Source organism: Hypomesus nipponensis, chromosome 10 (genome assembly GCF_054491055.1).
Source record: "Hypomesus nipponensis isolate SF chromosome 10, ASM5449105v1, whole genome shotgun sequence".
In the NCBI taxonomy this organism is placed as follows: domain Eukaryota; kingdom Metazoa; phylum Chordata; class Actinopteri; order Osmeriformes; family Osmeridae; genus Hypomesus; species Hypomesus nipponensis.
The window spans coordinates 15,906,354-15,932,855 of NC_140370.1; the positions used below are offsets into that span (position 1 = coordinate 15,906,354).

The 26,502-nt window shown below is 47.2% G+C and overlaps 1 protein-coding gene and 1 pseudogene across 1 annotated transcript; one reads left to right on the plus strand and one right to left on the minus strand.

Annotated features, from left to right (window-relative positions):
* The first annotated feature begins 111 nt into the window (after window positions 1–111).
* On the plus strand, window positions 112–1,621 carry LOC146271976 (gap junction beta-2 protein-like). Its single transcript, XM_084707648.1, has 2 exons — window positions 112–172; window positions 465–1,621. The coding sequence occupies exons 1-2, from the start codon at window positions 112–114 to the stop codon at window positions 1,619–1,621; spliced, it is 1,218 nt and encodes a 405-aa protein (XP_084563774.1).
* Window positions 1,622–5,870: 4,249 nt separating this feature from the next.
* LOC146271977 (frizzled-8 pseudogene) lies at window positions 5,871–8,487 on the minus strand (annotated as a pseudogene).
* Between the last annotated feature and the right edge of the window lie 18,015 nt (window positions 8,488–26,502).

Genomic DNA, 26,502 nt, shown 5'->3' on the forward strand with positions numbered 1-26,502 from the left:
TTTATTTATTTGTGATTATTTCCACGGAAAGGTATATGGGTTTGTTAGGGTGATGTGGTGGTGTGTCAAGATCTGTGAGAACTGCTGTGTGATGAGGTTATGTTTGCAGCAATGAAGACGGGAGCTATGGAAGCTGTCTTGGTTACTCTGAATAACAACATCAGTTTCATGGGTACGTTGTTGTAAAGGTGTTACGTTCGCATACATGAACATTTACTCTTCAAGTTGTAGAAGATGTTAAACACTTCAGAAGATGTTAGACGACCAAAGAACAATTATTTGATGACAGGTGTTTCTTATCAAATTAAGAAGATTTACATTTTCTTATCAAATTATTTCAAACTTTTCTGCAACATGTTTAGGAATGACTCAGAATGAGTTGGTGAAGTAGAAACCGAAACACATTTGACCTTGTCGTCGTTGTTTGTGTTTGAGTAACAGCCAGAGTTTCCCGTCTCCTCCAGGTAAGACGTGGTGGGTGTTCACGGTGACCCTCCGCCTCTCGTCCCTCCTCCTCTCGGGCTTCACCCTCTTCTACGACGAGCAGGATCAGTTTGTCTGCAACACCATCCAGCCGGGCTGCTCCAACGTGTGTTTCGACGTCTTCTCTCCCCTCTCCCTCTTCCACTTCTGGCTGCTCCAGCTCCTGTCCCTGAGCCTCCCACACCTGCTGTTCCTCACATACGTCACCCACAGAGTCCTGTCCTCCCAGAGCGTCAGAGCTCCTCGCCGCTCCTCAGAGAGGACACGGACGAGCTCTCTCTCCATCCTGCGCCCAACTCCCTCCAGTGAAACTCACCTCAACGCCGCCCCTCCTAGCATCCCGCCGGCCGGTTGGTCCTCGACCAGCTATCCGTGTGCTTCCTTCCTGGATTCGGCCGCTCGCGTCCTCCTGGAAGCCGCTTTCATGGCCGCTCAACTATACCTCTACGGTCTCTCCGTGCCGCGCAGCTTCCTGTGTTACGAGGCTCCGTGCGTGTCCGGTGTGGCCTGCTACACCTCCAGGCCCACGGAGAAGACCTTGATGCTGATCTTCATGCTGGGAGTCGCTTCCCTCTCCTTCCTGCTCGGCCTGATCGACTCGGCTTGTTCCCTGAGGCGCGTGGCGGGACAGAAGAGGAAGAGGGAGGTGCTGAGGGAGGAAGAGCTGAGCAGTGGGGAACAGAACAGCGTGTTTATGGGTAACGGAGTTCTGGAGGACACGGAGGTACTTCTGAGCAAGAACGCACCAAACGGAGGGGAGGGACTCTGGAGGGGAGTCGACAACCGCGCAACCCCTGCCGCCGCCGCAGACTCCTCCGCGAACGCCGTCGTTCCACAAGCTCCCAGGATCCACCTGGTCGCCCTCGGCGGCGCCTCGACCGCACACGGCCGCGTGCTCCCAGAGAGCGTGGGGTCGGCGGCGTCTGCGTTCGGAGGCACGCCGGCGTGCGGCCGCTATGTCCTCCACGACGACACGCCTTCCCCGTCTCCTCAGAGGGGCCGGTGGGGGGCGCCCGGCGTCATCATGACCACGCCCAGGGGAAGCAGGAGGCTGGGCCGCTACGCCTCCACAGTGGGCACCGGGGAGGAGCGGCACTCTGACAGCAGTGGGATCCAGGATAAGAGGGCGTATGTGTGACAAGGCACAGGGCCTGTCCGTTTAAGCCAGGGGTGTCCAATCCTGGTCCTCGAGGGACGCTGTCCTGCATGTTTTAGATGTTTCCTTGCTCCAGCACACCTGATTCAAATGAATGGTCATTACCCGGCTTCCACAGAGACTGATAACGACCCATTAATTTGAAACAGGGGTGCTGGAGCAGGGAAACATCTAAACCATGCAGGACAGTGGCCCTCGAGGACCAGGATTGGACACCCCTGGTTTAAGGGTTAGCTGAGGAAACTTGAGGGAGTTTGTAAAGTATCTATACTCATAGGTCATTTTATACCTTATATAAATATATATTTTTGTCTTCATTGTGGATGTATAAAGAAAATCCATCCATCACATATGGATATTAGTTTCTGAAGACAAACGTGTGCAGTGTCAAATTAAGATAACCATTAATACATGAGTAAACTTAACAATACGATGTGTGTTGATAGTCACTGTGGTTTGGTTTATTTAAAGCGTCTAAGCGTATACATCTTCACACTAGCATGGATTGTAGTTATTTATGTTTGCCGACCTTGAAAAAAAGGGGTCGTTTTCACAATGCAGACTGACCTCCAACCAACAATAGGTACAGAACTCTCAGCTGTTGTCTGTTCTCCCAGGTCCGTTTATTGTGCTTAGACACTGCAGCGTAGCCACCCTGCCCCGCCCTGACCCAGACTAAACCCATGCTGTTCAGATTACGCCAAGAACCCTTCATCTTCCTGCCCTGGTATTCAGCACATCCATACACCCCCTCATAAAGAGACACTGGCATGTGCTAACTTTAGATATATACCCATGCCTTCCCTGGTTTGGACAGGTGTCCATCACAGGAATCTGATAAAAGAATCCGAATCTGAAAATTCAGATTTTGTGGATGCGATCGACCACACTGTTCGCTGTGTGTCACTTGACTGCCCTCCTCTGGACAATGACTAATGTTGCACATGGAGATCACTACTGCTACTGGAAACCTGACATTCAAAACCTATAAACATTGCGCTTCCTTAGAGTGATCAGAACAGAACCTCCTCTCTCTGGAATATTCTAGAATCCCTATGGGTTCTCTGGAGTTGTTCCGCAAGCACAAGGTTATCGACCACATGAGGAAACATACAACAGTGGAAAATGACTATCGAGCTCCTGAACTTCATATTGATCCTGTGTTGGAGATTTTGGCCAAACACAACCTCCTGTTCCCCCAACGCACCGGGCTTTGACAGCACAGCTCACTCTACCCTCACAGGAACAAAGGCTGACTTGAGATTGAGAAGTTAGAGGGCGCATTCAACATCGACCTTAACAGCACGTCAGAGAAGCTGTCCAAACATAAAAAAATATTGATTACCCAGACTTATTTTCGCTTCTCAGTCGGAGCAGAGGTTTCATGGCTTGCGTCTGTCCCTGGCGACATGAAACAAATCAATTTTCACCTCTTTGTAGTCGATGTCAGAGTAAACGCACAGGGCAGAGAAGCTGCTGTTTTCCCAGCGTCTCCCCTGCCAGCTTTCTGTTATGTTGAAAGAAGTAATCAGAGAAACGGTATCTGGGTCATTCATCTCCCGTCTCCATAGCGGTGCTGTGTGTGGAGCCAGTAAACATGGGATGGTTGTGAGGGAAGCAGGGTTCCAGAGTGGTGTCTCCTGCAAGACTGTGGTCCTGGATGGCTGTCCTTGGGTATGCTGTCCTTGGGTATGCTGTCCTTGGGTATGCTGTCCTTGGGTATGCTGTCCTTGGGTATGCAACTGCTGTGAACAAACACATGTAGGTTGGGGCATCCCGGTATCTCACCGGATAAGTGTACGTACCTTGAAGACTGAGGCCTTTCTGCAGCGGACTGAGTTTGTTGCCTTTCCTGTCACACTTCAAAACTGCAATAAAGCATATGAATAATGCCAAAGAATTATCTTTAAAACAATGTAATCTGATGTACTTTATCTGCCACACATACATACTGTATACACGCACCTATAAATACACATGCATGGACACACACACAGCACGAACACGCTTAACTGTTAGAGGCTTTCTCGCTTCCTCACTGAACATCTCACTGTTCACCGCTCGGCCTTCGAACTCAAACCTCACTATCATTCATGATGTATTTATTTGGATTCGATTATCGATGTCATTGAGTCCGTTTAAATCAGCATGCTTTCCCTCTTTGTTTTGGCGTTAGTTCTTTCGTCATGACAACGTTGTCTATTTATGACCATGTGCTCAGACTCGTGTGTGTTTATAATTCTCATCCAGATCAGTCTCAATCAGTGTCAGTCGATTGTATCAGCAGACAAGGAGCCCCACTGACATCAGTCCTACTGGAGGGAGTGGCACCTGGGGTGCTACAAATGGGCCATAGTAGACTTTCAGATCGGTTCTTCCTGTACCCGCAAACTAGCTTCCTGTTTGTGTTAGCAAGAGAGAGGAATCAGGACTTGACCTCTTAACTCATTTCCTTGTTGATTTTTGCCGGAGGCTGAAGTAGGCACCGTTTGACCCCTACAGACCCAGCCATCTTCCCGTAACGCTGGGTTATGGTGATGTGTATTTACAGCGTGTACGCCATCGAGTGACATGCGTGGAGACAAACGAATTGAAAACCCGCAAGGTATGTAATTGCGGTATGTATGCCATTGATTAACCGGTGTTGGCTACGTTCACTAAACTGTATTGATGATCCAATAGAAGTTCGCGTATTTTTTTTGCGTATGAAAACATTTCAGATGTCATGTTTTCGTGGCTCAATCATTCTGGTGACCTACAGTTGGTTGTTAAACCGCGGGTTGTCTAGAATCAAGTTCAAGTATTTTCTTGTCAGGTACACAGAACAACACAAGGTCAGACTGGGCACTGAAATTCTGAAGACAAGACAACGCAAGCACCTGGCATAAGATATAAGTATACATAACATAATTTACATCTATGCTGTATAGAATGTACCAACTCTTAGTTTGATTATTTGTTTGGCAGCTAATTTCTATTGATTTTATTTTTATTGTATCGAAATGACTACATCGATGTGTGGTATTTCTTCCAACGTTCAGTCAATTTTTGAAGTGTTGAACATCTAGTGCTTTCAGGAATTATCATTTTGAAGGAGGCCACGGCAAACGATTCATACTCTCGACCACAAGGTGGCAGCACTGTTTCGTCTATGAGCCAACGTTGCCTGTTTTTGCTTGAAGTTAACATATGGAGACTTGTACAATAGTGGAAACCTTCACATGGCCTTCCTTGACAACAATAACATCAGCGTTAAACAAATTGTTCGCAAGAATCCTGTTTCGAATTACTTGTAGTGTTTTCACTTAGGCTACATGTCAACTACAGAATTGTTACAAGGGCCCGCCTGTACAAAGTTTAGTGTATGGCGCATTTTAAAATTCAACATTAACGACAGTTGACGGAACGACTTACATGGTTGGACGGCAAGGCCTCTAAATCTTTGTCTTCCTACAGACAGTGGGCGACTTAACAGTTTTCATATGCAACAGTTTCTCCTTGCTTGTTAAGAGGATAAGCCAGCTGTGTAAAACTCAGACACTGTAAATAGAACACACGCTGGGCGTAATTAAGTTTACGCACGAGGGAGGATCTGCCCAGCGTCGCGCTCTTCTCGCTGACATCCTAATTCCAGCCCTGCGGCCTCGAGACAGTGAAAACATGGACAATTATCAACATCGAGAAGGCTGAACCATGCCTAAATAATACCAGTGAACCGAGATAGTCCCTCATTCTTTATCTAGGTACGAATGGTAAAGTTAGGCCCAAGTGTGACTACGTGGTTGTTGTATCTGGAAAGTCAGTGCGAACTGGCAGAAGAGGTGTTTGACATAGGCTAATTGTTGCACGGGGGGGGGATTCCATCAATAGGGCTTAACGCGAACAGGCCACATGTGGAGTCGTCATTGACATGTCAATGCTCTTCCTCCTTTCACCTCTGAATGTGGAGCCTACCATGGAGTGATTTTTTTTCTTCTTCTAATATGCCGTCAAAAAAACGAAATAGTGTATATTTTCTATAATTTGGTTGAAGAAAAATATTATTTGGACAGTTAAACGTCAAGTCAAATGCGTCATTACGCGCATTAAAATTACAACTGGTTGCTGTTTCATCAAATTACGCTACACTTACAAGATTAACATTTCTTATTTGAGTGACCTGAAAGCTTGACTGACGAATTACGGAACACATTATTTACTCCATAGACACCAAGATAGGACGCACGAGAACTTCAATTCAATAAAAAATGTTTTATTCTCAAAATAAAGATTTTATATCACAGTAAAGTGTACATATTTACAAAGTCGTAGAAATTTGATATACAACTGTACATGTCTGAGCATCAATGATTATATAAATACAAATTTCTTACTGATAAACCCGTATGAGACTTCAAGGCATAAACACACTGTACTTCAAACTGGCTGTGATACTGATTGCCTAATCATAGGTTAAAATGAGACAGACTGTGTCTCTATTTAAAATGGGCGTTTAAGACAAAATGGTTATTTTGCATTATACGGATAATCCTCGTTTCAAATAGGAATGTCAGTGCAGAAGAGGTGCACGTTTTAATGAGGCCTAGATAAGACTCTAGATTCTTCATGCCAGGAACATTGTTCTACCCCCTGCCATGGCTAGGGTGTCTTTATGTAAGGTTAATCATTAGGCGCTCATTAATGTGCTAATAGGAACACGCAGATGGACAATCTCAACACGATTAGTCCACTCTTCTTTTCAAACCCGTGACAATGGCATCTGTTTGGGACAGGATACTGAGCTCGCGGTGCCCGACCTCCACGTAAGTCCCGTGCTCACGTCACTGTACATTGACCCGCTCGTGGCCTTGTTGCCCCAGCAGCAGCGGGTACAGAAAGTTCTCCACGATTCGAGCGTTTTGCCCGACCAAACCCACGCTCCGGACGTGATGCCAACCAACAGGCACATAAAGTATTTCAGCATGAAAACAGCATAGTCCGGTTTCTGCATGTCACGCTCCGACAAGCACGAGCAGTTATGGGTGTTTTCCCAGGTCTGTCTGTTGTGCTGTTCGTAAAAATAACAGGCGACGATGACAGTGGCGGGGACCGTGTACAGCACAGTAAACACGCCAATCCGGATCATCAATCTCTCCAGTTTGTCTGTTTTCGTCCCTCCTTGTTTTATCACACTCCGGATCCTAAACAGGGATACAAAGCCTGCCAGCAGAAACATGGTGCCGATGAATAAATAGATGACCAAGGGCGCCAAAACAAACCCTCTAAGGTTGTCTAAATTCTGATTCCCCACATAGCATATTCCCGCCACGGGGTCTCCGTCTACCGAACTCAAGGCCAGAACAGCTATAGACTTCATGCTGGGTATAAGCCAGGCGGCCAGGTGAAAATATTGAGAGTAACTAGCAATGGCCTCGTTCCCCCATTTCATTCCCGCGGCTAGGAACCAGGTCAGGGACAGAATGACCCACCAAATAGAGCTGGCCATGCCGAAAAAGTAAATGAGTAGAAACACGATTGTACAGAGCGCTGGGCCAGTGGTCTCGTAGTGGATGTGCTGAATGTCATGCTCCCTGTTGCACGCCACTTGTTCGTGTCCAGCAATAAGTCGAACAATGTAGCCTACAGACACGAACATATAGCAAGCTGAGAGAAAAATAATAGGGCGTTCTGGGTATTTAAATCTCTCCATGTCAATGAGGAAAGTTGCGACAGTTGCAAAAGTGGAAATAAAGCATAAAACGGACCAAAGTCCTATCCAAAACGCAGTGAATGTCCTTTCCTCTTGTGAAAAGTATGGGTTGTGACAGGGCATGGCACAGTTCAGAATATGTCCTGTTTTTATTCTGTTGAAAAGAGGATGGCTGTCGCTGTTCACTGGAACCATGGGCGCGCGACAATGACAGCCCGGTTCGCACGAGGATGTGGCAGGTTTGTGTTTACTTCCAGGCAAGTTAGGACGGTGTCCGTTCTTGGTCTTTCGCATGCTGTAAGGTTTCACCGGGCGATTCGTTGGCTTTGCCACAACCGGCGTTGCAGTGGTTGTGTCGCTTCTGTTGTAGTCCATACAGAGTGTGTTTTGGTCACCTTGCACCGGTAACAAATCACACCTCATTCGGTCTGGCCACGGGAACCCGTACTGCCGCATGAGCGGGGCACAGCCCGCTTTGGCTCGCTCACAAACACTCCGACACGAAGGCAGAGGCTTCTTATAGTCCTCGAGGCAGATAGGAGTGTACATGCTGCAGAGAAAGAACCTCAAGTCGGGCGAACATTTGATTTCTACGAGCGGCCAAAACTGATGCACCTCCAGCCCAGCCTCCTCCTGCGTGTCGTGGTTAAACTGGTTGGGCATGTAGGTGTAGTTGTAACCGATTCCTTTGCATAAAGGCACGGATATCTTCTGGCACGTCAGTTCTTTCGCCGTGGCGCAACTCGACCTGTGCAGAACGAGTGCCAAGAACACCACAAACCACCCCGGTAAGTTCCACTCCATCTTCGAGTGAATTCGTCTCCTTCAAAGTCCCAGCGAACTTGCGCGTGCAAGCAGGCTGTGCGGTACGAATCCTATTCGCGAAGAGATGCTGGTAAAGTCATGCTTCGCTCAGGATGATTTCCTGGGGAGTAAGGATAGTTTCCCCCGGTGAGTTATCTTGGCTGATAAGATACAATACCTTAGGTATCCCCACACCGACAGTCTGTATCGTGGATACAGTTGTTATTAAATTTGCTACTAAAATCGATTCGATCGCTATAGGTATTGACTGGTAAAATAGATTTCCGACTCGACCCGTTTCTATCTCGGTGTCTCTTTCGGTCTGCCTCTCTCCCTCTTTGTGTGCTGTTGTCACCGTGGCTTGCTCTGCATGCTCTGCAACTGGCAGACGTTCTGCTTTTATACGGGAGGCGGTAACTCCCCCTTCGTTGGACCGCCTTATCACTGTGTAGGCTAAAGGGTGGGGAACGGGAATAAGTCAATCAAAGTTGTCTATAGGTGTTATTTTAAAATGTTAACCATGGAAAGATTTAATCACAGGATTTCTGTTTTGTTCGAATGCCTAAAAAAGACTGTTTCTAGCCAATCTTCATTGGACTTTAAAATGAGTCAATACGTTTTGAAGGATCATTCAAATATAAGACAAAATAATATACATATATACATAAATAACAAATGTATGTATCATTATCATCAACCGTTTGTCGATTCGAATATTATTTGGTAGGCCAACAGCTAAAAGGCTATATTTTGAACAAAGAAATTCAATTGCTTCAAAGTCAACGGCATAATTATTTTTACAGTAACAAAATAGGCCTACGTGTTTTAATGTTAGAACACCACGTTTTATGTCTACGGGCATTGTCAATTTAAAACGAGGTAAAGGACAGGGCAGGCTTAACGTGGGTTAGTTAGCAAGCCACAGGGGGTTGTACTAAACTAAGAAAGAGGTGTTTGTCTCAATGGCGGAGCCAAAGATTTCTATTAACTCCTCAATAAGCGTCATGCTGAGGAGGTCATTACTGAAATGTCTTCCAATTCTTAACAAACACGATAATGTGTGTCAATAGTCTCAGTAAGGAAATAAACGAACAAAGCATGACTTTTAAAACACAGTGATTGGGTAGCCATAATTAATGTGATTCACACTAATAATTGGTTTTTGGAAATCTCAAACAGAGCCTTAAACTAATTTATTTTCAATACTTTGCGTCTCTTGCGTTACATACAATGAGCTACTAGGCAATCTCTGTCCCTCCCTCCCTCCCTCCCTCCCTCCCTCCCTCCCTCCCTCCCTCCCTCCCTCCCTCCCTCCCTCCCTCCCTCCCTCCCTCCCTCCCTCCCTCCCTCCCTCCCTCCCTCCCTCCCTCCCTCCCTCCCTCCCTCCCTCCCTCCCTCCCTCCCTCCCTCCCTCCCTCCCTCCCTCCCTCCCTCTATGCTCTCTCACTTTACTTTATGAATCCAATATTAGACAAACCATTGGCTAGCATCAACACACACACACACTCTCTCTTCAGGTGAGAGCTTCTGAACAGGTGTCCAGTCTCAGGCCCAGTGTAACAGCAGTGGATGTGAATTGAAGCATCGGTTTCACCCAGACTGGGGGCCTATGAACTATGCCCCCCCCCCCCCCCCACACTCGTATTGATTAACATACAGATAGTCCCAACCACCAACTGTCGAATAGCCCCCTACACACAAAAGTGTGTGTCTGTGTGTGTATGTGCGAGTTGCGATAGCAGGTGTAAAGTTACACACGGGCCCCCCTTGCATTCCACATTCAAAAGAGTGGAAATGGAATTAGTGCATCTGTTTAAAACTCAACTTCAGGGTCCTCTGTCCAGTCCACACCCCTCCCCCCCTCCTTTCAAACCCTTTTCCAGGGCTACTGGAGTTCAAGATGCCAGATGCCCTTGTGAGTTCAGATTTCCGTACCCAAAGCTGCATCGTCTTTCCCCTTTAGACCATGAATATCTTGTAATGTACTGGTAGTAGCGCTGGCCAATGAATGTGGGCTGCAACTTCATGCTTCAAAACCGTTTCTTTACCTCATCAGAAATAACAAATTTGAATTGAAGACTACTTCTGAGGTGACTTACCAAAGTTTGATACTCTCTCATCCTGGCAGCGCTCCTTTCTGCATTCTGTAGGTATGTTTAAACAACTTGAGCATCCCAACCAAAAAAAGATTTTTTGAAGTTTCAAAACAATTATCTAGGTGCCATTTTAGTCTCTGGGTGAAGTAGACTTCATTTATTTGATTTGAAACTTAATCACACAGGGGTGTGTGTGTGTGTGGCAGAGAGAGGGGTGTTTTTGTGAGTGTGTGTGTGTGTGTTTGTGGGGGGGGGGGGGGTCAGAGAGAGAGAGGGGGGGGTCTGAGTGTAATTAGAGCAATGATAAGAAAGCGGCCCCCTTCTGAAGATGTTTACCTTGGGGTGTGGCTGCCGTCTGCCAGACGCCACCCCTCATCCCCTCATCTCTCTGGAGGGATGAGGCAATGAGGCCAGCGGTGGGCCAGATTAACCAATAATAACCAGTAAACATCGTCTAGGTAATACACAGCCAGTCTTTCTCCAGCGGATCAGACAAGAAGAAAGCGACTGGAGCCCCATGTCGCTTCCCGGAACTTCTGCTTTGTGATTCTCTCGTTCTCTTCTTGTTTTCTTTCTTATCCATATTATTATTCTGCTCAGTTTTCTTCTTCTCTTCGTCCTTCTTCTTCTTCTAGAAGACTATAGATATTTGTCCTCTGTGATTGCAGCTATGATATCCCTGTTTTAGAAGTCTGCTTAATGATAGGACTGATGGATTTGCCCTAATGATTTTCGTCATTCTGCTCTTCCTCCTTTTATTCCTCTTCCTTCTACTTCTTAATCTTCTTCTTCTATTTTGAATGCCCAGCAAATCTCTAGTTCCCTGCCTGTTAGCCCCCTGCTAGCTCTGTTAGCTAAGAGATTTGTTTCTAATCAATTTCAGGTGTGTTCTAACATTCTCCACCCCGACCCCGCCTACAAGACACACACACACACTGGCCTCCTGAGGTGATAGAGCGTGTGTCTGTTGCGCTGGCCCTCCCCTTGTTAACCTGGTCAAACAGAGTCCACCACTCTAATCAGGCTGCCCTCCCAAACCCCAACAACCTGCCCCCCCCCCCTCCACATCACACCCCTCCTCCACCCTCCCTTTCAATGCCCCTCCACTCTCACCCCATACACAAACCCTTCACACAGCCTCTGGGAAAAAAATGAGAGACCACTGAACCTTTTTCTTTCATTGAAAAAAAAGCATGGAAAGACCATTTTGATTAAGGAACAGAAGGGTAACATTTAATAGCCTGGTCCTAACCAGCCTCTCGTACATTTAATTTGTACAGAGAGTCTGGGCTCGCTCCATTGACGAGCGTTAACTTCCTTGGCGGGTACTCTGTTGAAGTTTAAAACTATTGGATCTGCCCAGAGCCACTCTGGATCTGCCATAACCGATTGCTAGCATTTGCCTCAACCAACTCCTTCATCTTTAACGGAACTAGCTTGAAAATCTAATTTTTCCCAAACCCTGTGGGGATGAGGGGAGCCACAACATCATGGCCTCCAACAAAACTCAGCAAAGATTGTTCCTGCTCCGGCTTTAACCTTTGGATATTCACAGCGATTCGGCACCATTCGGTCCCCAATGGACTTGGGCATCTTTCCCCACCGCCATTACGGAACTACAATTCAAACTAGTGCACGACACCAACGTCATTGTTCTCAGCCACTCCCTTTGTTCGCTGATTGGGCGAGTAAATATGACTAATATACCAAAAGCCCAGACGCAGTGCAGAAGCAAACTGAAAATTGAGCGGAAGTACACAGGAGGGCAGAGCCAGGCTAAACATTTCAGAGGCCAGTGAGAAAGTTTACCCTTCTGTCCCTCCACATCGTAAGGTTTGTTAACGAGTAACTGACGCTGTTCGACTATGAGGTAAAGTAGCTTCCGCCAGTCTAAACGTGGACCTGGCTAGCCCCACGCCATCTATAACCTTTGCGATTTGAGACAGCACGATGGTTAAAAGAAAAGGCTTCACTTTATTTTTGTATGAGGTAAAGTTGTCGCAACACGTGGGGGGGGTCACAATGACTGAAGGGTCACACTGACCCGAAGATAACACAAGGGTTAAGCTGCCACTTGTTTACTGGACATCATTAAGCCCTAAGAAGCATGGCGCTCACTCCGAAGGGGAACTGGAAACGTTCACGGGGTGTTTATAATTCCTCTCTTTCCCCTTTGCTGCCCTGACGTCTCCTGCAAGGTAAACAGTGCGGTCGGGGCTTCACACAAACCAGGATTCATTAGGCAGCGCGACGACAACCCCAGAGAAGCAGAGGGTCCGGCGGTTTTTTTCTTCTTCTATTTCTATCGCACAAATGAGTGTACGCGTTAAGTAGCTGTTTTTCCAAATTTTTCCCCACGTCCCCCTCCCTCCACCCCCCCCCCTCCCTCCACCACCCCCCCTCCCTCCCTCCACCCTCCCCAACCCTAAACATGGAGGCTGAATCTTAGCGCCATTCATGATATTTTATTGCAGGCCCTCACCTGAGAACAGGGATCCCCGAGGTTAGAACTCGTTAGCAGCGAGCACCGAGGAGAGGCAGGAAATTAGGTCATTTATACTTTTTTCAAACCCTTTTTTTCCTGTTTTTTCCTTTTCGTTGGAAATTCAACACCTGAACCACCTTTCATTGCTGTTTCTAAAAAAATAAAATAAAATAAAAAACTTCCAACTGTCACAGAATATGTCAAAATGAAGTTTGCATTTGGGATTTTCCTGCAATTTTCTTTTTTTACGACGTGTGTTGCGGTGGGCTGTGTTCAACAGGCTCCTGTCCCAGTCGACTGTGCGTAGCATCACTTAAGGACTCCCAGGCCCAAAACCCTGCCCTCTGCCTCAGCTGGGACAGAGGACTTGGCTCGCTTCCCTCTCTCTAGTGGAACTGGAGTTTTTACTGTATTGAACCTGGTGGACCTTTATCCTCTGGCGTCCCATAAGCGGTGGGCCTGGAAAAGCCATCTAGGCCCAGTATCAGGTCTGCTACACAGGCTCGGGAGCAACATGTTGGAGGAAGGTAAATCAGAAGGGCTCAGGGTACTTCCTGGTACATCCGCACACACACACACACACACATGCTTAGATGCTGTACTTTTACACACATGCACAGGTTGTTTATCATGTTGTCTTTTACATGTACAGCACACACACACACACACACACACACAGTCCAAGCTCGCTCCCAGCTAGTCTGTGTTATTATTTACCCATGTCAGAGGCCTGACTGCCATATCCACTCTATAGGCAACCATGTACAGGGAGCGGGAAGGGGAGGGAGGTAGGGGGGAGGGAGAGGGGGTCTCGAAGGCACACACCCGATACATTCCACATGGCGGTGACAAGACTGACCCAGACGGCAACCGAGCGTCCAGGCTTCGGGCCAAGCCCCTGGGTCCACAGGAGAAACCCTCCTGACAGGCTCACACTCAACAGAGAGGTCCAGAACCTCACCAGACTGGCCTGAGTTATAGAGGTGGAGGGAGGAGGGTGTGGGGCGAGGGAGGGAGTGGTAAAGCAGAGGAGGTATGGGGTCTGGGATGAAGGGAGGGAGAGAGAGAGGAGAGGGGAGGGAGGGGGCGAGGGAGGGAGTGAGTGGTAAAACGGTATGGAGGTAGAGGCTTGTGGGAAGAGACTTTTTTTTTTGTTGCATGATTCAATGCACTAATATTAAATTCGGTGTTTTCATTTTGGACATTCACAACTTTAAAATGCATAAGAATGTCTACAGTTTACTTTTAAGTAAATATTTTATCGCTTGGGTAGATGCTTTACAACACGCACCAACGTGCTTTCTCGACCCTTGGAGTGTCAAGCACACATGATAGATCACCCTCCACCCATCATCAGCATACTCATTAAGGCAATCTGGCCTCAAATATCCGACCACAAATGTGTTTAGTGCAGAAGAGTCAACAAGGAGACCGTTCACCCAGAAACCATCACACCCTCCCATTAGGAAGATATATATCGCTCTGGAGCTATTGCTACGCTAGCGCTAACAGCTAATTAGCGCTAATGTCTAACTAGCACTGACGGCTAACTAGCGCTAACTGATACCTAGCGGCGTTTGCAGTGTCTGATTCCTGCATAATTACGTGGAGCCTGGCACTGGCAGGAACTCTGCAGGGCACCTTGCAGGTCAAGGCGGGGGGCACGCAGACAGACACACCCCCCCTTCCTCAAAGTCCCGAGTCAAATGGCACAGACTCTCTGAATGTAGAGGTCCGCATCTAAACTCGCAGAGCGGTCATGTTTTGAGGCGCTCAGTCGCGCCCGGACAACAACGCGCTAATCCCAAAGAAGCCCTTTCTTCTGCCATGTTTAGTTACTATGGCTACGTTGTTCCCATACGCCCCGTAGCGATGCTATAGCCTCTTACGTGAGGGAACAAAGTCATGTTTACTACCCAGGAAACCGATAAATATGACGGACGCAACCTCTTAAAATGTTATGGGGGTTGTTTGGCCGTCTGTGAATCAGTCGGATAGGAACAACTCCCTCTGGTTCCTGCTTCTCTGACCGGGCAACTGTGGATGTGTGTGGTGTTCATAAAACAAGGAACGAGCGACAAAGAGGATGAATTCTAGTCAGTGACTGACGAGCTAGTCTGTGCTGTGTAAGGACTGATTCAAGTCTCTAGCAGTGACGCTTTTAAGACGACCATAACCGAACCGGCAACGGACTCGCGATGATGACGCCGATGGATGGGCCCGGTGCCGAATCCGGGCGCGTGTGGCGCTTGTTACCGTGACGCTCGTTACCATGGCGACGCGGCCGCGGCCCTTTGGCTTCTCGGCCCCCGGTGGCGTGGTGGGGTAGTCGGCGCTCTCAGAGGGGGGCTTATGAACGACAGTCATTGTTGCCGGGCGCGGGGAGAAAAACGAGAGGTTTGGCAACTCAGGTGGAATTTCCTACTGTGATGTTATCTCACTCAAGACATTTAGCTGCAGCCAAATGACAGAGAGCAAGGGGGGGGGGGGGAAGGGTAGAACAAGAGAGGGGTGGTAGAGAGAGGCAGGGACAGGGAGAGAAAGAGAGAGAGTGATAAAGGGAGACAGAGAGAGAGTGAGAATGTGGGAGGGAGGGGGACAGAAAGAGAGTGGGAGAGAGAACAAGAGAAAGAGAGAGAGAGAGAGGGGGAGGGGTAAAGAACCTGCAAGCTTTTTCAGGCGTCAGAACAGGTTGATTAAAAAGGGACATTCTGCAGCTGCTGCAGGTGGACTGTGTCATTAGTTCCATAGTATCTTCCATAGTGTGGCTCGATAGCTGAGGTATTTAAAGTGTTGCAACGATTTTGATTGACTTACAACCAGCGTTGGAACATTTCCAAGGTTAAAGGTTGCTCACACGTGTAAACATGTCCTAAAAAATCCAGCGTGTGTGTGTGTGTGTGTGTGTGTAGCTGAGGTGAAGCGGTAATCTCACTCGGCCTCATGGTGTAAGTACAGTCCACCAGTGTAAAGCTAGCTAGTCAGTCTTCATGTTTGTGAGTGAGAGGCCCTGAGTGGAAGCCCAGTGTGGGTGATGCTCAGGTTGTACATGTCCACTCACCAATCCATTTATAAGAACTGTATATTTTCTATAAACTTTGCAAAGCTCTTACCATACCTCACTCACAGTACGCTCAGAGCAGCAGAGGTCATGTGCCACTTGATGTGGTTCACAACGTTTCATTGGAGACCTTTGCACCAATAAAAGAGTAAAGATAACTTTGTTGATATCACCTGATCTTGGCCAGTAAAGGGCACCTAGGTCGACTAAATAACACACCTGTCTACCATGATGCAGGCCAGACAGTCTAACATTAAAACAACTGTATTTATCTTGGACCATCACTATGTTTTGCAGGTGTATATGTATTTTGGGTGCATATTATGTGTTTGTGCACAATGCACTAAAACTATCCTAAAATTGGCCTAGACAATCATTTACATTATATTTACATTACATTTATTCGTTTAGCAGACGCTTTTATCCAAAGCGACTTCCAAGAGAGAGCTTTACAAAATTGCATAGGTCACTGATCATAACAAGAAAGCCCCAAACATTGCGGGTAGAGAAAATATGAAGCAAACATTGTGGATAAACCAAATAAGTGCCAAAGGGAAGAACCATAAGGGCATGTAGTTAAACAAGTTACAATTAAACAACATGAACCTCAAAAAGTGCAAGAGTGTACCTGTAGAAAAGCAAGCAATAGTAAAATATTTCACAGTGGGTACTATAATTTTAATTCAGTTACAACTAACCAACAAGAGCAGCAAGTCTCTCAATAAGAGTCATTGTGATCCTAGAGGAAACTAACATCAGATCCAGCAAATCATTCCTAGGTACCGTTGTACTCCCGGAACAAGTGTGTCTTAAGCCTTTTCTTGAAGGTGGGGAGACAGTCAGTGTCTCTGATGGAGGTGGGGAGTTGATTCCACCATTGGGGGGCCAGACAGGAGAAGAGCTTGTGTTGGGACTGGGCACTCTTAGGTGGCGGGTGGTGATGTAAGGCTGGAGGAGAGACTTGATGGAGTCGGGTGCATTCCCGTTCACCGCTCAGAAGGTCAGTACCAGGGTCTTGAATCTGATACTGGCCATGATGGGTAGCCAGTGAAGGGAGATGAGGAGCAGGGTAAATCAAAATCACTTGCATACTGGCAATAAAATATATGATATGTTTAATAAAACACATTCCTTGTTCATATAAATTCCAAACACTTCATAAATCGAATTTGTCCAATAGAATCGATGGATTCCTGTGTGATGTGCGTCATATGATTAATCGTATCTTGTAATTACGCTGTGTGCGTGTGTGTGCATGTCCTTAAACTATAAATGTTCAAGAGCATAGTTTTACAGTGAACGCAGTGAAAGCCAGCCATCCAGTCAAACACATGTTTTTAATTGCAGTTAATGATTACTTGATTTTAACACATAACCTGTAATCTTTATGACCATGTTTACCACATTCTGACGACGTTCTACAGCACTGAATTATTGCTGCCACACGCAACAGAACAATGTAACAACTACTATTTTACTTTAACAATACAACCACTTACCACTCAAAAACAGAGGAAACACTCAGAAATACCATATCTCAGCTGGTTTCACTTTTAAGTCTGATTCAAACTTAGTTGACTCATTGCCATAAATTCTTGCTATTGGTGTTCAGGTGTGACATTAGTATAATTGTTGTGCTTGCCGCTTCAGATAAAGGAACAGTGTCAAAAGCGCAATCATGGTTTGCCCTTATATCAAACAAATTAACTCTGACCGAACCTTCACCTATGTAGTTGCAGCATGTGACGTTAGGTTCAGAATCTGCAGAGCATCAGAGCAGAGTGTTTCCTGAGGAAGACGGAACACGGTCGTCAGCACTGACCGCTATGTAACTTGTACACGACGCCTGAACGAATGTTGAGATAGAGGCTTATGAGGACAGAGAGAGGAGCCCTGTCCAACCAGGGAGGGTGCAGGGCCTGGCCTGGCCTGGCCTGGTCTACTTAGTAGCGTGACACACGATAGCGTCCAGATCCAAACAGGAATGGCTGCAGGCTTCAACCTGTGGTAAAGAGGGTCACCAGCCAACAAAGGACGTTCAGTCACTGCCTGAAAAGCAGAACGTAGACTAAAAGAACATGCGGCCCAAAAAGTGTGTGTGTCTGTGTGTAAGCATGGGAGAAAACAAGTATGTTTTTTGTTGTTTTTTTTGGGGGGGGGGGGGGGGGGGGTCTTAACTTTCACCAAGCTTCTTGATGCGTTGATGAGATGACTCAAATGTTGTGTTTGTCAATAAAGTATGTACTTGCTGAAACAAATGAAACGTAGCTGCACCAGTTATCAAAATGTGAGACTGCTGTGTAGAGACACATGGGATTGCCTCTTGCTATCATTTCCCATGCCAAAGAAAATCCCTTTTCAATTTTCAAATTCCCAACGTCGTATCTGCTCATGGAAATGGCAAGTCTGAATCCGAGACTGTGTGTGTTCAAACAGAGACACATTCTCATGGGAATCGATTGTCAAATCGTCGTCTCATTCCCAGACCCCGTTAAATTAGAGCTCATGCAGCGACGCTCACGTAACCTGCTAGACTTTCCGTGAGAAACGCGCTAAAAAGGCCAGACTGAATGATCGCTTCGACAACAGTGCTATTCTGGTGGAAGAATACCTCGAACGCTTCTAGTCAGGAGTGGGAGTCTGGAGAGGCTGTAGAATGCGAGCTTCTGTCCTTTTCATTTATGACTGAAGACTCAATCTCACAGTCCCAAGCTTCTTCGCAGACTTAGCTAGTTCCCACACGTCGCTACAGGAGGAATACCCTCCCCCCCCTCCCCCCCCCCCCCCCCCCCCCCTGTTTGGACTGAGGTCCAGTAACCGGGGCACCCTACTCCTTTCTCTTCACTCCCTCCATCCTCCCGCGTCGTTCGACGACAAGGCCACTTCCCACGTCTGGGCACGGAAGAGGAAAACTCCCGCCAGGTTGTGTTTACTTCTTTTCATTCCCTGCTGGGGTTTTTTTCTCTCTCCCTCCACCTCTTTTATCAATTTGTTCACACTTTTCTCAACCCTCACGCACCGTGCCCCTGCTTTCCACTCACCCAGCCCCAACACCACCTTTTCTCTTTCTCCATTCCGACATGTCACTCATCAGCTTTTGTACCAACTGGCTTTTTTAGCCATAGAACAACTCCCCTCCCCTCCTTCTCCACTTGTCCTTTCTCCTCCCTCTTCCCCCCCCCCCCCCTCTCTCTCTCTCTCCTCTCTCTCTCTCTCTCTCTCTCTCTCTCTCTCTCTCTCTCTCTCTCTCTCTCTCTCTCTCTCTCTCTCTCTCTCTCTCTCTCTCTCTCTCTCTCTCTCTCTCTCTCTCTCTCTCTCTCTCTCTCTCTCTCTCTCTCTCTCTCTCTCTCTCTCTCTCTCTCTCTCTCTCTCTCTCTCTCTCTCTCTCTCTCTCTCTCTCTCTCTCTCTCTCTCTCTCTCTCTCTCTCTCTCTCTCTCTCTCTCTCTCTCTCTCTCTCTCTCTCTCTCTCTCTCTCTCTCTCTCTCTCTCTCTCTCTCTCTCTGGGGCCTAATTATGAGTCGGCTTTAAATAAAAACATTGATATTACTTCTGAAAGGAACTGGCGCAGACCTTTTATGGACAATGGACCAGGCCCCCCCATCCCAACCTTTCTCTCTCTCTCTCTGTCTCTCTCTCTCTCAATACTTCTCTCCCTTAAATTTTTCTCTCTAATACTCAATATATCATACTCATATATCAATCCTTATATCCCTCCCTCCCTCCCTCCCTCCCTCCCTCCCCCTCAGTACTCATTGACAGGGCTCTTAGAGACAGGTGGGTCCAGGGGCTAGTGGGGTTCTGTAATTGTGTCTCATTAATTCTTACAGTGAGGGAGGGGGGCGGGGGGGGGGGTAACCACACACGGCCACACAGAGATGTTGAGCCTTGAATGGCCTCTGCTTAATCAGACTACAATGACTGGAGGCTCCCTGCCCATTAGGCCAAAAAGGAAGTGTTGCCATTGTCCAAACACACAAGCAGGCTTACATACAGAGACACGCACACTACACACACACACATACGTAGCGAGGCGCATACACACACACACACACACACACACACACACTGGTGGGCTGGGATGGGTGGCGTTATTTGAGGCCAATTTAGAGAGATGTGGACTTAAAGAGCTTTTCACTGCCTGGGTCACACACTTCCTGGCTGTTGTGTTAGCGTCTAGAGGCTAGCCGTTCGGACAAAGCTACTCATTACTGCCTCTTAGTGTGAAGCTTTTTATGGCCTGTTTCAGTTAGGTAAACGTTTGTTTGTTGGCGTTTCTACGCTGGTCTTGGATGGTGCTGACGCTCCAATCTGATTTCACTCTGTCAGGAAGGCCTTTCATTAACCCTTTCCTAAAAATCGAATCCTTTCCAAGCTATAAATACAGAATTTATTTTATTTATTCAAGGCATGATGTGTTGATTTAAATGTGAATTTTAATGTGCAACACAAAAAAACTATTTCATGGTGTACCAGTGTCATTTAAAGTGAAAGAAAATTTAAATAAACTGAAACAACAACTTCACTCACCCGCTTTTTTACAACCACACAACAGGATCAGAAAGTCAGACCATGGCCCTTTCTGTCTCTGTTCCATTCCCATGGGAACCAACTTCCATGTGTTCTTATCATTGTGACAGAGAGACAGAGACTGTGGATTATGAAGTGGATTATGCTAATTCGCTTCCAATGTATTCATGCGACAAAGGTCGTTGTTAGTCCGCTTCTACAGGAATTTATGAATATTTATAAATACATATACGTGGCTATATGTTATCATCGTATGGAAATGAGCTAGGTTAACTACACGATTTGTTGATGGCTTATCCATCAAATGGAATGGTTTAAAAAAATATAATGGTGGATTGTTCACAATAGATAAATAATGTCAATTTTGTTCATTGTAACCTTTGCTCAAGTTGTATTTTTACATTTACGATTACTACATCATATTATTATATTATATTGTATGATATGAAAATGTACTATTGTATTTTAGTAAATGTAATTTTAGTCTATTAGCAGAAGATAGCTGTTAAGTCAGACAGCCTTCACTGAACTACTCTACCTAATAGGACACCAGTATGGATGGTGAACAACATGTATTTACATGTATTCATTGAGAACAAACTTAAATCAGTTCCGTAAAATAAATAAGATGTTCTCAGTCAGCATTGCTGACGTCATTTCTCACCCTAGTTTTAGTTCTGCTACAAGTTTGTGATGTTTTAACTGAATGGTGGCACTTTCTTAGACTGAATGACTGATTCTCTGGCAAAGCTTTAGACAGACTGTGTATTACACCATAATGAGTCTCCCTTTGCTGCGAAAACAAAGAAGTACTCTTTGGGTGGCACAGTAAACAGAACATAGAACCTAATTGGTCTTGTCAGCACTCTAAACACACCTTATATCGTTTCCTCTGCCTAATTGTAGGTGATAATTATTGTTGTGGAGCTCATTAGCACAAATAATTAACAGATGTGTGCTGACAAATAGGCCCTGTTGGATTCCATTCAGTCCTCTGCTATTGTGTTGTTAATTAGGCCTAACAGAGAATCTCAGACGAGGGTTCTTTTTTGTTGTTTGTTTTGCTTTTGTTTTTATTCCACATTCACACTCCATTCTCCTCTCAGCCCCTAAGCAAACCTCCACAACCTCTGGAAGACACTCTGCTTCTCTCTTGGCTCCTGTGTTCACATACTTTGTAGACCTCGTAAAAAGGGAAGCTCGAAAATCTGTCAACAGGTTTGCTGTCGTTTGTTAGACTTTTTTTTTTTGAGTGCCCTCGCAAACCGATGGCTCATTATCCTGTTTTAAACGTTAATGCGACTTCTACATTATCGTCTGCTAAATGACTAAAATTTGTATAACTTGGTCACAAAAGGAAAATTGTAAAGTTTAGATGGGTATTTAACTGTTTGACTAAACTTGCCATTTTCTCCATCTGGTTAGCGTTAAGAAATCATCTTATAACTGCTCCCTTGATTCAACACTGATACAAGCATGCTCGCTGCTCTCGTCCTCTGAATTTTATCCGATTCAGAAATGTTCCCCTGTAAAAGCTGTATGAAACACACACTCACCACACACAACCACCCTATCAAACAATAAGTCAGCAATGCCGTCCACCAGGAATGAACGTGAGAAGGATCCAAAGTCATGATAAAGAGATGACTCATCCTGGTGACAGTTGGTCCTGGTTCCCTAGCCAACCACACAAAAGGTCTGAGCCAAGGGGGACCAACTGTCCAGACCCCCGACCCCCGACCCCTCCTCCTGACTGTCCAGTCGACCACACCTAAAGCGACGGCCCCTGTGCAGCATGGATCAGTATTCCTGACGTGGCCGGGGTGTGCAGCAGGGGCGAGGCAGAGCAGCCATGCCTGGCAGCCCCCTCAAGGGCTGTCAGGGGAACAGCCTAGTACCCCACCCATCAGATTGGAGTGGGTGTGCGCGTGTGTGAGTTTGTTTGTGTGCGGGCGTGTGTGTCTCTGTGAGTGTTTCTAAATGTGTGTATGTTGTGTGTGTACACTTGAATGTATGTACAGTAAATTAGTGTATGTGTGTGTGTAAGAATGTGTGTGCGTGCGTGCATTCAGCTATCTCACAGCAGGTCCAGACATGTCCAGACCCAGATATCGCCTGCAGCCATGTAGCCAGGCAGCCAGGCAGGAGTCAATATGGCTCCAGGCTAAAGTATCGGGAGAGCCAGCTAGCTGTCTGCCCCTCCACCCCAGGCTCTGACATAGCTTAGCATATTTTAGCGTAGCCTAGTGAAACCCAACCCAATGTAGCCTAGCCTAGCATAGCCTAACGTAACCCAATGTAGCCTAGCCTAGCATAGCCTAACGTAACCTTATGTGGCCTAAGCTTGCAACGACACCAACTCTCATTCACAGTGACTGGGTTGGCTTCTCTCCCGGGCAAGCCTTCAGGGATATAGTTGTTTTGACAGCAAACTGATACATATCAGCCGGTGTGTGTAAGGTGTTTATGCATGTCATACACTTCATCTGCTAGGTCAGGGTTGAAATCATTTTGACACAGTGTCATTTGATTTCAGAAGTACCTGTCTGACAACACCAGACAGGGTACTGGGTGGTTATCTATCCCTCTGGATTTTGTCCAGGTATTTGTGTTCTCTCTGGCTCAGTCTGAAGAACACACACACACAAACAAACAAACACACATACATATTAAACTGACGAAACCGGGACAAAATGGGAATCCACCAGTTCAGCGTCTTCAATCACGTAGGAATATTCCCCGTTGGTGAAGTGCAGAACACTTCCTGGTGCTTAGAGCAGGAATGCCAATGAGGGTGAATCACATCTCCCAAGGGATTCTGGGTAATTACGCTGCAGGGAGTTCCGGAAGAGAAGAAGAGACCACCCAAAGTTCTCTCCTCCGCAGCCCTGTAAAACACTTTGTGTAATTACACAGGAGTGACATGTGAAATGCTCTCTAAACAAACACGGATTAGGGTGTCGGCTAGCGTTCCAAAAGTTTCTCTCTGGCTTCTGACTTGGCTTCATCTAAGGCCACACGCATTTCGCTCGGTGTCTCTGATTTGGCGTTCGACTCAGAGCCGATAGTAGTGTCCTTCTCTTTGAGGGGACAAGGGTACGCAGCAGCTAAATACATTCGAACCGATTTCCGCTGCAGTCTGAAATCGAAAAAAAATCCAAACGTCTTTGAAAAGACGCTAACCCCACGTTCCCTCAACAACTGTTTTCCTCCGCCTCTTAGAAACACAGTATTACGGGATGGCCGAACACATCCACGTGACGACGCTTCTCTTTATTTGCAGACGTGACATCCTCCTCCCCCTTTAAAAAAAAAAAAAAAAAAAAACTATCTATGTCAGTCTGAGGGGATAACATCTGTGTTTGCTCCATGCCCATAAACATCTGTATTCGGAAGCATGTGAGACTCCCGGTTCGTACGGGTGTGCTGTTTCACTTCCCATGGAGGAGCCGTGTTCTGCTGTACAAAGACAACACGCGAGGAGGACCCACAGAAAACAAACAGGGCTTTGAGTCCGAGAGACGAGTCGTGGTGGGCCTGTGACAGCCAGAGCATTCCATTCAATAGAGTTAATATTCTGGAAGATTTAACTTAACCCAATTATCAGGGGGGAGATGACTGGCTCCCGTGCAGGCAGGGAAAGGAGACCCCGCTCTCTACGAGATATATGGGCGCACGAGAGAGGACAGAAATGATAATATACAGTATGAATGTGTTTCCCAGCTACTCAAAGATCAGGTTTGACACATTTTTTCAAAGTTGTCAACTGAGGGTTTTGAGTGCAGTTCAAACTGCAAACTGCTTTTCTGTCTGTGTGTGTGTGTGTCTGTGTGTGAGGAGGGGAGGAGGATCTGCAGCGGAACTGCAAAAGTAATATATACTGATGATTACTTATATACTGACATATATACTGACTGACATATACTGACTTTTCCTGTTAGACTACTAGAACAGGAGACTGTGGAAGACAGAGCTGATATGAGAGCTGTGTCGAACATCCTACCAGGTCTCCTGACTCTCCACACATCTCACCTTCACCCACGAGTCACTTAACGTCAAATAAATGCGCAACAAAAACAAAGGCAACTGCCAACCCTCTTCCAGCCTGCATCTCAGCCCTTGTGTTACCTTCGGGTCATTGTGACTCATCGTCGTGTTGCGACAATTTGACCTAATACAAAAATAAAGTTAAGCATTTTCATTCTCGCGTTTGGGGGGGGGGGGGGGGGGCGTCTGAGACAGCGCAAGAATAAAAAAAAAAGATAATTTCCCATCTATGTCATGACATTTCCAGAGATGATGCCCTCACCCTCACAGGTGTCGTGTGCTGTTTACTAGCAGTAGCAGCCTGACATCAACAGGCCCACCAAGCTAGCGCTGCCATTCGTAAACACACCTGGGCCTGCTCTCCAAACGCCCCGCAGAGTGCAATCCACAAGAGGAGCACCTGAATATTACCCGTCACCACTGCAGGGTGGTGTGTGTATGTGAGTCTGTGTGTGTGTGTGTGTTGAAACATGCAGTTTTAAAACTGTCTCAGTCAGATGAGTCTGGACTGCCTCGGCCTCCCCACGTTCCTCATCCCTCTTCAAATATTGTCTCATCCATTAGTGCAGCCCAACAGAGAGGGAGGGGCCTATCCCAGCCTGACAGAGAGGGAGGGGCCTATCCCAGCCCAACAGAGAGGGAGGGGCCTATCCCAGCCTGACAGAGAGGGAGGGGCTTATCCCAGCCTGATAGAGAGGGAGGGGCCTATCCCAGCCTGATAGAGTGGGAGGGGCCTATCCCAGCATGTCTGCAGAGAGGGAGGGGCCTATCCCAGCATGTCTGCAGAGAGGGAGGGGCCTATCCCAGCCTGATAGAGAGGGAGGGGCCTATCCCAGCATGTCTGCAGAGAGGGAGGGGCCTATCCCAGCATGTCTGCAGAGGGGGAGGGGCCTATCCCAGCCTGACAGAGAGGGAGGGGCCTATCCCAGCATGTCTGCAGAGAGGGAGGGGCCTATCCCAGCATGTCTGCAGAGAGGGAGGGGCCTATCCCAGCATGTCTGCAGAGAGGGAGGGGCCTATCCCAGCATGTCTGCAGAGAGGGAGGGGCCTATCCCAGCATGTCTGCAGAGTGGGAGGGGCCTATCCCAGCATGTCTGCAGAGAGGGAGGGGCCTATCCCAGCATGTCTGCAGAGTGCGAGGGGCCTATCCCAGCATGTCTGCAGAGAGGGAGGGGCCTATCCCAGCATGTCTGCAGAGAGGGAAAAATGCCATTCAGGGGGGAATGTAGGGGGGATGTAGAGGGGAGGGGGGGAGCCCCCCCTGCTCCCTTACTTCACCTCTCTAGCCCTCTAGTCACTCAAACTACTCAGCCGTCTGATTCCAGGGAGTTTCAGGGAACTTGACAGTGTGAATCCTGCTGTGTTCTCTCTGTAGGGACGCTAGGTGTACATGGATGGATAGGGTATGGGAGTGCATTCAATTCATGTTTTTTGACAAAAGAATAGCAATAAGTTACTCATCAGGAATAAGTATTACTAGATAGCACAAACTCACTATTGCAGGTATTGTATGAATTAGTGATCATATTTTATTGTGTTCAACCCCAACCTCTCCCACTCCCTAACCCTAATCACAAGGTACAGGCAGGACAGAGGACATCCTAGCCAATGAGGAGAGGACAGGGATGTCTTAGCCAATGAGGAGAGGACAGGGATGTCCTAGCCAATGAGGAAAGGGCAGGGATGTCCGAGCCAATGAGGAGAGGACAGGGATGTCCTAGCCAATGAGGAGAGGACAGGGATGTCCTAGCCAATGAGGAAAGGGCAGGGATGTCTTAGCCAATGAGGAGAGGACAGGGATGTCCTAGCCAATGAGGAAAGGGCAGGGATGTCCGAGCCAATGAGGAAAGGGCAGGGATGTCCGAGCCAATGAGGAGAGGACAGGGATGTCCTAGCCAATGAGGAAAGGGCAGGGATGTCCGAGCCAATGAGGAGAGGACAGGGATGTCCTAGCCAATGAGGAGAGGACAGGGATGTCCTAGCCAATGAGGAAAGGGCAGGGATGTTCGAGCCAATGAGGAGAGGGCAATTGGCAATTCTCACCCACCAGCCAAGGAGCAGAGAGGCTAATAAGATCTTGAGCTGTGTGTGTCGGACCAAACCACGGTGCTGACCGTTACTTTGGGGTTTCCTTGACGACAGCCCGCCCCCCC

Bases quoted from the DNA above. Each gene is read 5' to 3' on its own strand.
- LOC146271976 (XM_084707648.1), top strand. From the start codon at position 112: ATGAAGACGGGAGCTATGGAAGCTGTCTTGGTTACTCTGAATAACAAC. The intron at 173-464 runs GTACGTTGTTGT...CGTCTCCTCCAG, and splicing joins TAACAACATCAGTTTCATGG to GTAAGACGTGGTGGGTGTTC.